Source organism: Triturus cristatus, chromosome 3_2 (assembly GCF_964204655.1).
Source record: "Triturus cristatus chromosome 3_2, aTriCri1.1, whole genome shotgun sequence".
Taxonomy (NCBI): domain Eukaryota; kingdom Metazoa; phylum Chordata; class Amphibia; order Caudata; family Salamandridae; genus Triturus; species Triturus cristatus.
The window spans coordinates 668,720,169-668,738,133 of NC_140584.1; the positions used below are offsets into that span (position 1 = coordinate 668,720,169).

General features: G+C 39.5%; 1 protein-coding gene across 3 annotated transcripts in view; it reads right to left on the reverse strand.

The window, feature by feature from the left end:
• The window catches only part of NME9 (NME/NM23 family member 9), a 592,734-nt gene that overhangs the window by 94,237 nt on the left and 480,532 nt on the right, over positions 1-17,965 (reverse strand). For all 3 annotated transcript variants that reach the window (XM_085648664.1, XM_085648665.1, XM_085648663.1), the window contains one exon: positions 10,128-10,232. In XM_085648664.1, coding sequence (XP_085504790.1) covers positions 10,128-10,232 — 105 coding nt within the window. The remainder of the gene's footprint in view (positions 1-10,127; positions 10,233-17,965) is intronic.

Consider the following 17,965-nt stretch of genomic DNA (forward strand, 5'->3'; position numbering starts at 1 on the left):
ATTGTGGGCCGCAAAGTACAGTTGGAAAGGCAATTTGTTATGTTGCAAATCACAGTCTTTGTGACTACAAAAATGTGTTGTACATCGGACCCCTTTTTGGAGCTCAGATTGCAAAAGCATGCCTATATTCTGGAGTGATGTTCTGTAACAAGTAGGGTTGAAGGCTTGAAGTAGAGCACAGGACAACCCATTGTATTATCTCACTGGGTACTTTCTTTTCGAGTTGGGGGGAAGATAGTAAAGAAACAGAGAATTCTGTCATCGTACAGCTGAGAGGAAACAGGATGTCCCATTTGAGTTGCTAATAAACAAATATCTGAGGATTTGGTGATCATGCAATGATGGTTCAAAGTTGTAAAACATGGGAATGGTCAACTTGAGGAAATAATATACTTGTGCCTTTGGCCCTCATTATTAGTGGTCTCTTATCACTGACTTGGGTAGAACCTGCGTTTGTAATATCGCCGATGACCCCAGGGAAGTCCTGTCTCCACAAAAAGGAACTTCATTTCAGAATGGCATGCAAACATTAATGAGATGACAAAGATTTCAATATGTTATTCCCCTTTCTGTTGCAGTTGAAAGGACATAATTTGTAATGTATGTATGCAAATGGTGTCAAGACAGACATGTCCTGGTGCAGCACAGGACTCTCAAGACACTTGCAATGTTGGCGGCCATCTCTGATTCACAGATTATAAGTTCCTCATCTTTCAGGGTGTTCTTGCTAGGTAATCAAGATACTTTGGGGGTCATTAGTATAGCGGGCGGATTGCCACCGCCCGTATGGCAGTGGCGATCCGCCCGCTAAAAATCACCTCCCACTTTCAAATTCCCCCCTGCCATGGTAACCCCGGCAGACAGGAAGACCGTCTGCCGGTTTTCCGCGGGTAGGCAATCCGCCCGATTGCCTAGTGGGCAGAAAAGCATTTCATATGGTGGCGGTGTCTGGTAGACACAGCCATCCATATTACAATGCAGGCGGGGACCTGCCTTGCCACGGAAAGGCAGGCGGTTTTTGACATTGGGGGCCTGTAGCGGGCCCCCAGGGATTCTGGGGGGTGGGGGTGCACATGGGGGGTACCTATGGTACCCCCCTGCAGTTCCATGCACAACATGGCAGGCACCGCACGGTGCCTGCCATGTTGTGCATGAAAGTGCACGACATGCCTTCTTGGCATTGCGGCGGGCGGTGCTGAGAGCACCGCCCTCCGCAATGTCAGGAATGCAGGATGCGCCCGCCAGTGTGGCGGGCGCATCCTAATTTCACCTACGGGACCCCCGCACCAATGGCGGGCGGTCCCATTCCACGACAGGATGGCGGGCGGACAAAGCCGCCCGCCATCCTAATGATCCTCTTAGTTGCTGCAACGGGATCCTTGTTGTCAGGGTTTGGAACTCAATATGCTATGCCTGAAAATTGTCAAAGACTTGCTGGATTCAGAGAATCTCTGCATCCATTAGGGCCCATCTCTCCCCCTCTTCAATATAAAAAAAAAGCTAAAGACACACCTCTTTAAAGAACAGGACAGCGTGATGAAGGCAATAAAAGAAGTCCTTGAGCTATGAAAGTACCAGATATATGAACACAAACTACTCGAGGAGATGCAAGGAACCAGTGGAGAATTCCTACTTTCTCCTATTCCAATGTCCTCCCCACTTCATTTTTTGATTAAACTGATGTCCCAGAATTGACAGTGTGCAAGAAGGAAAACATGTACTGATGCCATTTGCTATGTGTACACGTCCCTAATTCTGGGTCAGTAGCTAAAGAAATGGTGCAGTTGCGATTCGTAAAATTATGGCATTTGCAACTGAAAAACCAAAGGCACATAGCAAATTGGAAATGTCTTTTGAACTCACAATGTGCAATTTGCAACTCACTCGGATTCAGAAAAAAGAGTGGGCATGAAATGGCCTTCGTACGCCCTCCTTCCACAGTGTGAGGCAATGTGTAAAAAAGGCAGGCAACTGCAATTGTGGTTGCAAACCACTGAGTGGATATGGAAACCCGAAAAGGGTGCTATCCATTCACAAAGTCACAGCTGTCCATAAGGGAATACAGGACAACACTTACTGCTAAATGAGTGACAAGCAGTTCTATTCCTGTGTGCCCCATAGCTTGAAAGTGGTTCCCTGATGAAAATCTGCACTGGGAGATGGTGTGGGAATTCTCTGTCCAGGCCAGATGAGATGCATGTTTCATCAAACTTTTATCTATGGTTCAGAATCATAACATCATAGACTTTTTGCAGCATTCAATTGAACCAATCCATCCCTCCTTTCTATGCATTACAGTACACTATTGTAGGACCAGAAAGCCTGCACAGAAGAGAGAAATATACTCATGGTGCGACGGAGTCAAGGAAGCTCTATGACAGTGAAGGGGTAAAGAGAGGTCTGTTGTCTCAGAGATCCTTCATTACTAGAAGATTCACGGTGATTCTAATGCCAAAATGGATGCATCGTCATAAACACAGAGCCCAATTCAGCTGCAGCTGGTCTATGGCTAACACATTTTGTGCTTGAATAAAAAATGAAGTGTTTTGAGAGGGAATAAGGATCCTGGTCTTTTCTGTCCCCTGTTAGTAGTCCCTGGAAAGGTGGGCAGGAAACAGCTTTTTTCAGTAGCGCAAGCATCAGTCCTCTAACTGGCTCACTTGCGGGTGACCTATAAAGGGAGGTCCTTTCTGTTCTCGCAATTTGTGGCTGTAATCAACAACATGGAGGGCCTAAAAGCTCATAAGGAAAGGGAGCATGTTGCTGTGTCTACTGGTAGTGGGTGTGCTACCATATATATATAACCAGAAAAGAATTTTCTTGCTGAGCTTTTGTACAATCATATGGAGTTTTGTAGTCTTACAGCACGTGGCACCCCATTGACTTGGTATTATGCCATAGTAGAGGTGCATTAGTGAGGCTTTTGGTATATTCTATGTACTTTTTATAAACATTGGTAATATGCACCTCTTGACCGCAACGGTGATGCACATAGGAGCACTGTCTTTGGAACTCTAAGGGCATAAGATATTGTTGCTTATGTGTGATGTCTATGGTCACAACAATATTGTTCCTTTATTTAATGAGTCAATAAAAACATATTAGTTAAAAGATGATTGCATGTTTAGGGCCTCCAGAGAGATATTAGAAGATCTTGACAGGGAGAAAAGGGACATCTTGAAGACAGCACTGGGACTAATTGTGTTTAAAGCGTAAACCCCATATTTGTAGATATTGTCTAAAGCACCGCAGAGATGCACAATGCCATCAATCAGTTAAATTGCCGGAGAAAAAACAGGCAGTCCTCCAACAAGTCACTGAAAATCTTAGTTTGTGGGCATCACTTGTGTCCTAGAGATAATACAAGATGGCTCGTTCAGAACTGGACTTGAAAGGCCAGTCATCTAATGAAGGAAAGGCTTGAACTCTTTGTCTGAAAAGGTGCATTGCAACTACCTCTAAATACCCCAGGAGATGGTGCCAACAAAAGAAAATAGCACTATTACAAATTTCAGATCTTTTCTGTTGCACATCCTTATAGATAAATTAAATAATGTATCTTCACGGTCTAAACAGACCATCCAGTCTTGGAGCTCCAGCAAGATGTGTCAGGTTCACTTTCTTTTCTATTCTTGAGATCTTATTTTTGTTTAAATCTTTTTATTGGCATTTATATTTTTCAAACAATACAGCACAGCAATCAAAAAACCAGTTCAAATGGCTAGTAGCGTGCATTAGTATAACATAACCAGAGTTAATATCAATGATGACGGAAGCAAAGTGTGGCTGATATGACATAACCCAAATACAAACCAAATTGGACCACCTAGGTAAATGAGTAGATGGTTGCATCGTTAATGTGTTGTGAATGGGGACATAAGGCCCAGAAATGTGACATCAGGTGAGTAACTGCTTGTGGCGCGTGTTAGGGTACTATGAACCGCATCCGGTTCAAAAGGGAATCCGAGGAGAGGAAGAGAGCTGGGCGTACTCGCTAAGGCCATCATCTCGACTTATTGTGCCACACTAACTAACTAAATTCTGATTGGAGATTTGAAGTGCCGGACTCAGCCATGAGTTTGTTTCTTGCCTAAAGATTAGCACTTTACACAGTGATTGGAGACTCACACCACAGAAACGATAAGGAGTTCCATTAATACTGGCTTTTCAGAATACTTATGACCTACCGGGATGGAATTATCACCGGTTTTAATGTCTAAGCTTGTACTTACTTTGCAACAGCCCTGAAGAAGTCTAGGGTTTTTAACAACCCACTGACAAAACACGTATTGACTGGTTTGCTCAGAAACACAACATTAAAAGCGAAAATTCCAAGAAAAAGGACACCATCGTTATCATTTGATTAACAGAACCTGTGTTGTACTGTTGTTTTATTTATATGCGTGTGCATAGGACTTGAGATATCATACACTAGTGTTGGTCACTTACAGGTAAATACGACAATTCTTAAGTTAAAGCCTGGTCACTTTCTTTCCATACCAAACAGCAGCTCAACACATTTTTTAGGAACAATACGTGTCACATTGGTTCCTATGGGAAAAAGAGTGTTAACGGTTTAAAGGCAAGTGAATACCTTACAAGTATGGCTTTTTGGGGGTTAGGACCAAGGTTCCCCAAGGCCCAGTTAGGCACTCACATTGGACTGGGGCAGCCAGGTGCAGAGTTCAGGGGCCCAATATTAGCCAATGGGGCTAAGGAAGCATTCAGTCAGGGACTGCTTGCGAGCAGGCCACTTGGCTGTGGGAGCAAACCTCCTGGGGTTAGCATCAGCACTACAGGGGTCAGCATAGGAGCTGCACCACCAACGGCATGGGTCGGCCGGATGCAGAGTGCCAAGGAAATGTCGGGAACCCTGTGTTTTTTAATTGAGAACTCCGGTTTGGAAAAGATGCTGCAGGCTCGATCAGGGAGCTTCCTGAAGATGACCACTGGCTGGAGAGGCAAGTTGGGTTCTTGGGGGATGCCGGAACATTTTTAATTATTTTTTATTGATTAACATTTATTTAATCTAGACTTTATAGTGTTAACTGTGGGAATTAGTTTATTAATTAATTAATTGTTTGTTAATTATTAATTAATTAATTGGTAATTATGTTAATTGTGTCATTTTTTAGGAGTGGGTTGTGGGTTTATAGGGTAATATCTTTTATTTATTAATATTTATTTAATTTATAGTTCTCAGTGTTAATTGTGGGAATTAATTTATTATTAATTATTTATTAATTGCTTGTTAATTTGTATTAAATAATTAATTGGTCATTAATTATGTTAATTGTGGGTGCTTTTTAGGAGTGGGTGGTGGTGTTTATAAGGGAATAGGGTGGGAAGTAATTTATTTATAATTAATTAATAATTATTTGTTAATTAATTAAAATTTAAATATGGCTATTGTGTAATTAATTTTAGATGTGAGTTGTGGGATTTATAGTGGTAAAGTGTGGGAAGTAATTTTTTAAAATATTTAATAAGTTGTTAATTGATATTAATTTAACAATGTAAAATTAGTTATGGAAATTGTGTAATGATATTTAGGTGTGGGTTGTAGTGTTTAATGGGGTAGAGGGTGGAAAGTAATTTATGTTTGATTAATTAATAATTAGTTGATCATTAATATTAATTCATCAATTCATAAATATTATAATTGTTTATTTTTATTTTGTTGTGGGTTTTGGTTTTATAGGAGTAACGTTTGGAAAGTAAATTAATTTTTATCAGTTTTAATTTGTTTTTCAATTAATAATATTTCTTTCATTGATAATTATGTTAAATATGGAGGTAGTTTTTTTTAATTTAGATGTGTGTAGTGAATTGTGTGATGTTATAGGGTAGGACATAAAAAAGATTACATGTATGTAATAATTAATGTTTTAGAATATTAAAAATAGTTATTTGTAGGTATTAGTTTGTTTTAACATTATAATATGTTTCTATCTTTTGTACATTTTTTATATTTTTATATAATTTTTTTTGTTTTTTAAAATCTTTTGTATTGTAGTTGATATTTTGTTTGTTTTTAATTTTGAACTGACTCCAATGGGAATATTAATTTTTACCCTTCTGCTATCCAACACTTTCCCTACTGTCGCACTCACTGGAGTAGGAATAGTAATTTTTACCCCTCTGCTATCCAACACTTTTCCTACTGTTGCACTCACTGGCGTGGGAATAGTAATTTTTACCCCTCCGCTATCCAACACTTTCCCTACTTTTGCACTCACTGGAGTGGCAATAGTATTTTTTACCCCTTTGCTATTCAACACTCTCCCTACTGTTGCACTCAATGGAGTGCAAAATTTAAGTTTAAAGACTATTAAATATTTTAATGTTTTAATTTATAATATAATGTTATTTTTTATTAGGTTTTATGCTATAGGTGTATGCATATATATGTATGTATTTATTTGTAAATTTATATATATTTATAAAATGTAAAAATAAATTAAAATTAATTGTTTATTAATTGTTTTAAAGTAAATATATATATTACATTTTATATATGTATGTTTCAATTAATTTAATTTTTATATTTGTTAAAATGTATATTAAATTCAAATAATTTTATTTAACATTATTTTTTATATATATATATATATATATAAAGAAATCGATATTTTGTACATCTATATTTTTTACTTCGATATTTTTATAGTTACCATTATAAATATAGGATGTCGATATTTTTGACATCGATATTTATGACTCCATATTTGTGCATGGGGATATTTTGGGCATTGATATTCTATCAGTGAAACGGTTGCAATATGTTGTATTTGTTTTTAAATTTATAGAGAACATCATTGTTTTTAAATTTTTGTCCTGAAGAAGGAGGAGTTGACCAACTGTGATCCACCGAAACGCTGCGTCACAAAAAACCCTTTTTGATGATATTTTTATGTAATTGTTGATATTGTTTTATGAGATTTTATTGGAGAACAAAAATAGTATTTTTAAATATAAGGATAGATACTTTTGAAATCAACAGGCCTCAAAATCGCATGATTGGAAGTGTGGAAGAGTATTATGGAGTATGGTGTATATGGGAAAAGATTGATGGTAAGAATATATACATGTGACAGAAGAGGGACCTTTCTTTGTTGTAAGTTGTTCTAACCCTGTCCCTTTTGTCTGAAGGCTTCTCTCCTTTGTTTTCAAGTTGAATTGCAGCAAGTGAATGGAAGTGTTCAGCCCATCCTTTAACAGCTGAGTGATATTCTCAAAAACATGCTCTGGGACTCCCTCTTCATAAGAGGTACCCACTTGGCTGGTATTCTGAATGGTGATTAATTAGCCAATGTATCAGGCTAAGGTGGGGGAACTGAATGTCAATGTCAAAGTCACCTTTTTCATTACTGTATGGGAAAGGCTCAGAGAATCCCATGCAGGGCCAGCTTTAGAGTTGGGGGTGCCCAGTGGCACAATCTTTGTTGGCGTCCCCTCCACACAACCTTTTTTTCCTACCTAAAACTCATGCAGTAAAACAGTGCTTATTTCATGCTTATTTGTGGCCTAGGACGTATGCTGTTATGAGCTCATAACATTTAAAATGTTGTTTTTACTGTATTCCTTAAAATAGGAAAAACATTTCATCTTGAGGCACACAGTACAGGTAGAAAGAGTAGAACATAGAGTAGCAGAGTCAATAAGCACATGCTGCTGCAAGGCATTGTGTGGCACACAGTGACAGGTGCAAGACTGTGTGAAATACAGCCAGGTACATGCTGCTTGGAACAGTGAGACTTTGAAAACGAAATGCAAAAAATTGACAAGACCCAAAGTGAAAGTGTTAGAAGCCTAGGCCCTTGTGCATCAGACCTTTACAAGGAAAATGAGCACAGAACCCAAAAGGAACATAGAGAGACGTGAGTTGAGAAGAGAACTAGAACGAGCTAGAGACTCAAACTTGGTTCCCCAGGTCCTAAAGTTGGCAGCTCTGTTAGGCCACATCTTCTATACTGGCCACTCAGATTTGTCAAATGGCAAGACTGTATCATATCGACAGCTGTGTCAAATATGCCAGAACAGACTGTACACACCAGGGAAGCAGAATAATAGATCAGACTGTACACAAGAATAGAGCAGCCATCTAAAGAAAGACCATTTGACTGTACACACCAGCACAATCGTGTAAAAAGCAGACTGCATATATCGGGATAGCAGTGTAAAGACACACAAGCAGTCTGTACACCAGGAGAGGAGTACAAAGAGAGACGGGCGCATTCTGTACAGATCAGGTCAACAGTGTACAGACGGGGGCAGACTGAACACAGCAGGAAGGGGCATAGCTTTGGAAGGGGCATAACTTCCACTGGTACAGCAGATGCATTGGCACTAGTTTCCAAAGGCCCAGTGAACCCTGATACATGCCAACATTTTGACACTACAAAGAGGGGGATTTTGAAAGAAAATTTGGGGACTTTATTTTTTCCATTAAAGTACATTGAAGCACAGAGCATTTTAGGCGGAAGACTGCTAAAATGAAGCCATTTTTGGCTTAAAAAATCTGGAGTCTCAGGATAAAAATCACCTCTACTGGTAAGTATGTTATAGGTTACAATTCAAACAGCGACCGGTAGACCCATTTCCTTCCTTGGATTAGGGACCTGGACACCCTGACTACACTACTGACAGCAGGAAAGTGGAGTCACTAGCAAGCTGTGCTCTTCAGGGCACCACTGTAAATTAAGACATAATAGGTCTGTACAGCAGAGAAAAAGGTGAAAGCTGTACATTGAAAAGAGAGCCATGCAGACTGTGCACATTAAAACATACAGGCATGAGAAGGTTGTTCACAAGAGGAAACTAATGCAGAGCGACACAGAAAGCATGTACATACAAAAAAGGAAGCACTGCTGTCCTTCTTGGTGCTGTTCCTCCTTTTTTTTGACTGTCTCTCATAAAGATCAGTGCTGTCTCTCCTGTTTTGTAAACTGCTATGGCGAGGGCCGTCCGACATCTCCTGAGTCAGAGAAGATGTCTTTAAGGGCCTGTCCTGTTCCAGAAAGGATGTACGCCCGCTGCGCTTGGGATCTCATACCTCTCCAACTCCAACCACATGAGCTCCAATGTCCGTCTTTTATTGCCACCTTTTGGTTGGAGCGCAAATAGCGCCCCCCCCCCCCAGGCTTGGAGCCCGGTGCAGCCGCACCGGTTGCACCGCCCTACGGCCGGTCCTGATCCCATGTCAGAATTCAACCCAAAGTTGACCTTCATCTGCAATGTTTGTGGGATTGGAACTTTCTTGACACTTGTCAGAGTAGGCATTAGCCACTTTTTTCTTACCAATTCTTAAAAGGTCATTGGATGCAAAAGAAGAAGTCTACACCATTTGTGCCGGTCATGACACCACACGATGTCACTTTGTGACTTACATGGATCTGGACTTTGAGGTCCAAACCAAGCCAGCACCCATAGGAGGAGACCAGGAGTTGAAGTTACCAGTGTGATCATGACACAAAGCTTTAGGGATGCCAAAGTGTCAGCAACGTCAGAGGCTTTGGCAGGTGGAGGTGCACTTGGCAATATCTCCAGATAGCTTAGGTCACAATTGGAATAGGAGCCTAATCAGTGTCATAAATAAATTGAATCAAACAAGTTTTAAAGGACATTTTAGAAGTTGGGGGACTATGTCCCCACTTCAATAGGCATTCTCATCCAGAAGCATGCCAGGAGGAGTGATACACTGAAGGGATGCAACATATGGGGAAAGTGATTCTAGGAGCACACAACCCTCTGTGGGATTATTTGTCTCAACTGCTATGCGCTGTTGATATTGATTTCAGTAGGTTTTCTAAAAAAAAAAAATGTGATCGAAGTGGGCAATAAATGTCTAGAATGATGGAAACTGCTAAAAGTATTTGAATCTGTTAACAACTAAGATGATAATGATTAGATGTAGAGTGATTAAATGTGGATAAAACTGAGAAAAGAACCTTTAGCTTCGGGACTTCAACATAGAATGCACGCCCCATGGTACTTTCTGCAAACACCCAAGTAAAAACAATTTCAGTGAGAGTTATTATGTTGGGAGTGGTGAATGGAAAGCCACTAGAGAAAAGACATGAGATTACCTAACATAGTACCTGCCTTGAAAAGAAACAAAGTATTACCCTTTTCCTCCACAGGAGTGACACTATCAAGGATCTCTGCTTCCTTTTTCTCAGCATCCTCTAGATCACCTTCTTGGTCCTTTGGCTCGTGCTCCGATAAATAATCTGCAAAGAGGTATAGTTAATGATTAATGACTGTGCACAAAGAGAAGCTGGTAAAGGATTAATGATTGCGCATAAAGGCAAATTGGCAAAGGAATAATGACTACACACAAACAGAAGCAAGCAAGGTATTAATGTGCTATGTGTGTGAAGTGCTAGATATGAGTTTCTGACACGCTTCTGGGGGTTTGAAGGTCGGATTCTTCAGAGGATATGCAACTTGAACACACTTGCAGCCCCCCATGCTTTGTGCATGGAGTTTGGTTTGTTATTTTCTTAATCTTTCTCATTGGCTGCTGCTTTGAGGTGGGGAAATTCGCTCCTATGCGGCGAGGAGGGAACATTGCGGGCTGCCCTGAAGATTGAAATTTTCTCATTTCAGAAAGAGCTGTGCACTTTGTTGTTAGGTCCTTTGAGAGGGCAAAAGATATCTTTGGGCTTGACCGGAGTATATAATCCCCTATGCCCAAATCCACTCTAAAGAGCTTAATAAAGAGCTCTCTGTTTTAATCAAGTCTGGCTAGAGACATCGCCCTATGCCAGCCACATCCACATAATCAAATGGCTCAGGAGAGTAATTTGGTTAATAAACCTCAGTCTTATTTAATTTGGAATCTGCCCCATGGGATAAGAAGGCTGATAATTTTATTGAGATTGCATCTGCTCCCCTTACATGTTATTACTAGCATCTGTGATAAAATCACAAAAAAGGATAGAAGATGTGAGTTGTGGCATTTACATATCCAAGATCTCAACCATGCCCTTTTTGTGTGTACCACGCTACAGAAGGTTCATCGCAATTTATTAAGGCTTCTATTAAATACACCATACATTCAGCCTTGGTGGCTCGTAAATGTGTAATGTTTCCGTTGACTGAAATGATCTGTAATAAGATCTATCAAGTCTTCAGATGCTTTTTTTAACATGTATTAGGGCCCAGGTGTACTATTGGTGGACTAATGTTGTACATTGTATGTTGTACTAACAGGGATCAAAATCTCGTTATGTTGTTGGTCATGATTTTCTAATGTAGGTTGTATTATGCACAGATTTATCTTTCAAAAGGCTTGTTAATGTATGACCCAATTGCTTGGATGGATTCAGCATAAAAGTGGCCAGGCACGCAATACCTGTATATAATTGCGTTGTGTATGCTGTTACCTCTAAAGCCTGCATTTACATGATTCTAATATGCAATATCTGCACATCTTATGTTGTACTATGCACGCTGTCACTTTACTAAGGTTAGAAAATGAATGCATTTATTAAGTTTTTATATGCAGTATTAGTATCTTTTATGCCTTACTATGTACACTGTCACCTTTTAGAGGTTGAGAACAAGTGATCTGTTGAGCTGGTTGGCCAAATGTATAAAGTGTTACTTTGGGCTTTGTTTTGTGATACGCAATATTTACATAGTCTATATTGCGTTATGCACAATGTAATTTTTAAAAGGTTGCATTTATACGATTATAGTATGCAATATTCATATATCTTCTGGGGTGCTATGTATGTTATCACCTTATAAAGGTCAGCAAATGCTGCTCATAAGTGATTTACGTAATAAGTTGAAGAACTTATACTTTTATTGCTAATTTTATTATGTATTATGCACTATTGTTAGGTCACGCCTAGCTATTGCGTTTACGCAATTGCTATGCGAGACTCTAGTAAGAGGGGCATTTCAAAGTGCTCCCAAAAGTGGATTGAATGGCGAGCACGCGCACAATCACGTGCATCGTGCCGCCATGCAATCCGTTTGGGGAAGCGCTTCAGCCCACTGGCTCGTGCACGTGTAGCCACAGCCTCGGCATCATACTTCAAAGAGTCCGCTCCCCCACCTGGAATGCGCTCCCCAGCCCCCGCCACAGCATGGCGAGAGATTGTTTCCTCATGGCGCCTCTCACAACTGTCCCTCCCCCACCACAGGGCTAGTCTCACGGACGCATTGCCATCCATCGATTTCACTTTCATGCCCGTGTTCTCTTTGCCTTTCAGCACACAGCCCGCCCTCCCCCCTCCGTGTTTTCTTGCAGCTTTGACCAGATCTGAGTCTCAAACAACCAAAATAATAAGTTTGCCCTGCACGCTTTCTGCGCTTACAAAGTTAACATATGCCGCGCTCATTCCCTTTTCATCCTTCTAAGGTCGAGAACATTAGCTCCATTAATTCTGCGTCTAAGGATTTAAATAACCATATGTTTTCTTGGCACTTCACACACACAGCCCCACTGCTCACAAACGCAGGCATCAAGGCAGCAACAGAATGCTCTGAGCCCCACCAGTGTTTGCCACAAACACATGCCTCTCGCATCTCGTGTTTTCTTCCAGCTTTGGCCCGTGTTCTCTTTGCCTTTCAGCACTCAGCTTCCCCGTAACCACCATTTAACTAACATCCTGCCACACTCATTCCATTTTCATCCTCGCTTTCACTTTCATGCCCGTGTTCTCTTTGCCTTTCAGCACACAGCTTCTCCGTAGCCACCATTTAACGACCATCCTGCCACACTCATTCCATTTTCATCCTTGCTTTCACTTTCATGCCCGTGTTCTCTTTGCCTTTCAGCACACAGCTTCTCAGTAGCCACCATTTACCGACCATCCTGCCGTAAACACCATTTAACTACCATCCTTTTAGTTAAAATAAAAGAATTGCCTCTAAGGGTTTAAGGAACCATAGAAATACAAGGCAAGGCAACATACACTCCGAATGCCACTCAGAGCCACATAATTACATGCCACATAACTACAATGCACTCAATACCACAGACACTCCAAAAACCAATCAGTGCCACATAGTTACACACCACATAATTACACAGCGCTCAATGCCACATACACTTCAAATACCACTCAGCGCCACATAATTACACACCACATAATTACACTACACTCAATGCCACATGCACTCCAAATAACACTCAGTGCCAATTAATTACAATGCAAACAATGCAAGATACACTCAAAATAACACTCAATGCCACATAATTACATGCCACTAAAATCAACATACACTCCACACAAAACCACTCAGTGCCATATAATTATATTCTACATAATTACACTCTATCTATCTAGCGCCCTCACTATCTATCTATCTATCTATCTATCTATCTATCTATCTATCTATCTATCTATCTATCTATCTATCTATCTATCTATCTATCTATCTATCTATCTATCTATCTATCTATCTATCTATCTATCTATCTATCTATCTATCTATCTATCTATCTAATCTATCGTATCTATCTATCGGACTATTGCACTCTATCTATCTCATCACCACAGCATCACTTAGCACCACCACAGCATCACTCAAGGGCACCACTACATCACTATGCACTACCACAGCATCAATTAACGCCACAGCATCACTCGACACCACCACAACATCACTCACCACCACCACAGTATCAATCTGTACAACCATTCAACAACAACTGTCTCTTATATGTTCTCTCAATATTTAGGCTTTATTACAAATGGCACAAAAAAAGATAATATTTAACTTCTTGGATTTTAGGCGCAATTAAATACACTAAACATAATCTTCACAAGAGTTATTAACAAAAGTTTAAACGATTGCCATTATAATTTACATTAACTTTTATTTAAGTATTAATTATTTGCAAAAATTAAAAGCCATTGTTATTTGTAATATCAATACATCTAAGTCACGTAAATACAACACATATTGCATTACAAATGCTATAGGTGTCACATTTGCAACAGTTAAAACTATTGACATTGTACATGAGAAAGCTAGTAATTTCAATATTTTCAATACCAACACATAAATAAAAAATTAGTCAATTTACAATACAAAAAGCTCAAACTTTCCTAATGCGAGACCTATTGCATTGCAAATGCTTGTTTTTATTATTGTCTCATGTAATGTGGAACTCGGTTGCAGTTCTATACCATAACAATCTAAACTTGAAACTTGATTAATAATTGTGCACACTGAGAGGCTGGCATGCAGAGAGTAAACGTGGAGTTAGAGTCCAGAACTTCAGGGGGTTTACAGATGAGACTAGGACAAAGTTGGCCCAACTTTTCTCAGTAAAAGAATGGACTCTCCTACATTTTACCCTACCCATAAAGGTGACATGCCAGACACACTTGTTACATTCCTGGACTATCGCCATACAGCTCACATTGATGATATTTTAAGATTTTTCATGAGTTCAAATCACCTGCTTTCATTATCTTCTATGCAGTGTCAAGCTGGCTAGTTATTGCAAAGTAAGCAGAAGAATTGCACAATCTCACAATAGTCCTACAATGTTTTCATCGGCTCACATGCAGGCTTCAAAAGCAGTATACATTGAAGGAATGAAAAGTCACAGGCTTCTCAATCCTAGAGCCCAGTTTCATCCCAATGAGCTCATAAGCCCAATACCTCAGTAAGGAACAGATCACAAAAGATGGGAGGGAGCACACTGCCTAGCATACCAACACACAATTCGCTCAGATGCACTGTGGGCAATGCAGGGCATGATAGCACTCACTTTGGTTCAAAGTTTTTAGTATTCACCATTGTTGGTGCAGTCAGTGTTTTGTATAACTAGACATGTGCTTTAGGATATTTGTCCTCCTTCAGTAGAGAGTAGCCCTTCACTATTTGGTGATGCTGGCAATTCTGCTCACAGGTTTCTGTACTACTCCAAGAGTGCAGGAGCATCCCAGCAAGCTCATCATTCTAATAACTCAGCAAGGAGCCAATCATAAAAGAGGGAGGGAGAATACTAAATGGCATACCAGCATACAATTCACCTAGATGTGTTGTGGTAAAAGCAATGCATGATAACATTCACTTAAGTTGAAAGTCTTTAGTTTTCACCATTGTTGATGCAGCCAGTGCTATGTATCTCTAGACTCATGTTTCAGGATAGGTGTACTTTTTTAGTAGAGAGTAACTCTTTACATTTGAGAGTGCTGGCAATGCTGCTCACAGTCTTCGCAGGTTTCTGGACCACTCCTATAACTCTGGTTCATCCCAATGAGCTAGTCAGCCCAATACCTCAGCAAGCAGCCAATCACAAAAGGAGCACACTGCCAGGCATACCAGCACATAGTTCGCCCAGATGCTTTGTGGTAAATGTAGTGCATTATAACACTTCCCAACAGATGTATCTCCACAAATACTTCCCAAATTAGGTTGCTCTATTTTGAATACCAACTAATCTGAAAGTCCTATTCTAAAAGCTTATAATGTATTCAGTAAAAAAGGTGCTGATTTCTTGCCTCCTCACAGGGCATATGATTGTGCAATAGGATTGGATCAGAATCCCAAGATCCTACCTGTTAAATATACCCATTTACTGTTAAGAAAGATAAACTTGGGGAGCGCGCGGCGCGACGATCTAAGATGGCCGCCGGGTGAGAAGCTCCGCTCGAAAAACGCCGACTCGAGCATGAAGGCACCTCTTCCAGGCAACGAAGCTCTGTTTTGAGCATGGATTCGGCTTTGGGACACTGCAGGGACTGCCATGGCAAGTTTTTTTTTTTTTTTTTTTTTTTTATTATTTTTATTGAGTTTTTGGCAATCCAATAGAACAAAAAAAAAAAAAAATCATTTTATCAAACATATACAATATGCTGGAGCAAAGCAAATTACATCAAGAGAAAAAAAAAAAAAAAAAAAAAATGAGAAACCCCCGTAGACCATATATAAGAAAATTTCAGCAATTTAAAATATAGTAGCAGATATCGAAATCTATCTACCCCATTTAAAAAATGACTATTAGTCAAAGTAAGATCCCCAAATTTTAGTAAATTTACGTAGTGCCCCGGTCCTTTGTGCAAAAATAAATTCGGATTTCCTGACTTTCCTACTTTTTTGAAACCATTCATCTACAGTTGGCACTGTTTCTGTCTTCCAGTGCTGAAGAATCAGTGATCTTGCCACTGCCACCAAAATATACAAAAGTTCCACCATAGACTCGGGCAAATTTAATTCTAGGTCCAATCCGAATATGATTAAATTTTCGTACCTAGTAATCGGGAAATGTAAATGAAGTGAAATCAAAGAAAATATTCCTTTCCAAAAGGACTTAAGTTTAGGGCAAAAGGCCATTATATGCGACCAATTAGCCAAGTCCGGTTGTGTGCATCTAAAACAATTAGACGATGCAGAGTTATACATTTTAGCCATGATTGCAGGAGTATAATATAATTAAATTTATTTAAGGTACTCCAAAAATTATCAGTTATTTTAATGTTTTCCTGCTTCTGCCACTTTTTTATTGCTTTAAGGCTTATATCCTCCTCTCTACCTTGTGCTAAACTTTTTTTCCATTTTCCGGGATTTTTAAAAAGTGGGGACCAAAAGAGGTCATTTGTTAACTGTAATAGTTGACTATTTTGTGCTAAATCGAGTTGAGCCAAAGATTTATGCAAGAGAGCATATTAACCTATAAGTAGAAAGTTTCCACAAATTAAAGTAGCCATCTCATCAATAGTCAACCATATTCCATCTTTCACAAAGCTCGATAAAGTTGTAAACCCAGATCTGGCCCAATTTTGTATAATTTCTGACCCAATATTAATCCCTAATCCCAGAACAGCATCCCTCAGTGGAGTAACTAGGCTCAAAATAGGGAGAGAGTACCTTTTTAGCATAACTTCACGTTTTTTAAAAAACCAACTCAGGACCTTATATCTAACCAATTTGGGTGATTTAACTATCGAAAGAGGAGAGGGAATTTTGGTCTCTTTACAAATTAAATCGAAAAAAAAGTTTATAAACAAAACGACTCTAGGTATTGAGTGTTTAAATCTTGAAAGATACTGTGCAAAATAAGCATAGTAATAGTCTTTCAGATTTGGCAGGCCAAGACCCCCTTGTTCTTTATCTGCATATAAGACATTAATAGCTACTCAGGGTTTTTTTTTAGCCCAGACGAAAGCTGAGAATAAAGATTCAACTTTTGAAAAAAAAGCGCCTGGGAGAGAACACGAAATAGTAGAGAACAAAAAGTTGAATAAGGGAAGTATTGCCATTTTAATCAATGCCACCCGACCCAGAATAGATAAAGGCAATAGATTCCATTGTGAGAGCATATCACGAACTTTTTGAATCAGCGGCTCAAAGTTCAATGTGTATAGATCCCGTACTAGAGGTGTAAAGAGAACACCCAAATACTTTTTAGGTCTATCGTTAACACAGCTCTGAATATCTGGGTGCAATTCAGGATTATTCTTACCACAGATTAAGATTTCCGTTTTCTTCTTATTAATTCGATATCCCCCCAATGTTTCAAATTCAGAGAAAATGGAAAAGGCCAGTGTTTGCGTATGTCTCTCAGGTTTCAACAGCAGCATAATATCGTCTGCATATAATTTAATTTTGTCCATGCCGGGAACAGGCGGAAGAATATCCTTACTTTCTCTAATTGCTACTGCCAAAGGCTCAATAAAAAAGGCAAATAGGACAGGAGACAATGGACATCCTTGCCTTGTCCCTCTTTGCACTGAGATCGAGCCAACTATGGATGAATTAACAAGGATATGTGCCCTTGCCCAATGGTATAAATTCCTAATTAGAGTGATGATTTGAGAGGGAATACCAAAGTGCTGTAATATAAGAAAAAGTGTATCCCAAACCACCAAATCAAATGCCTTTTCTGCGTCTAAAAGGAGAACTAAAGCCGGAACCCTACGTACTTCAAAATAGTCTAATGCCTCAATCAGATAATGTGTATTAGTCATCAATTGACGGCCGGCAATAA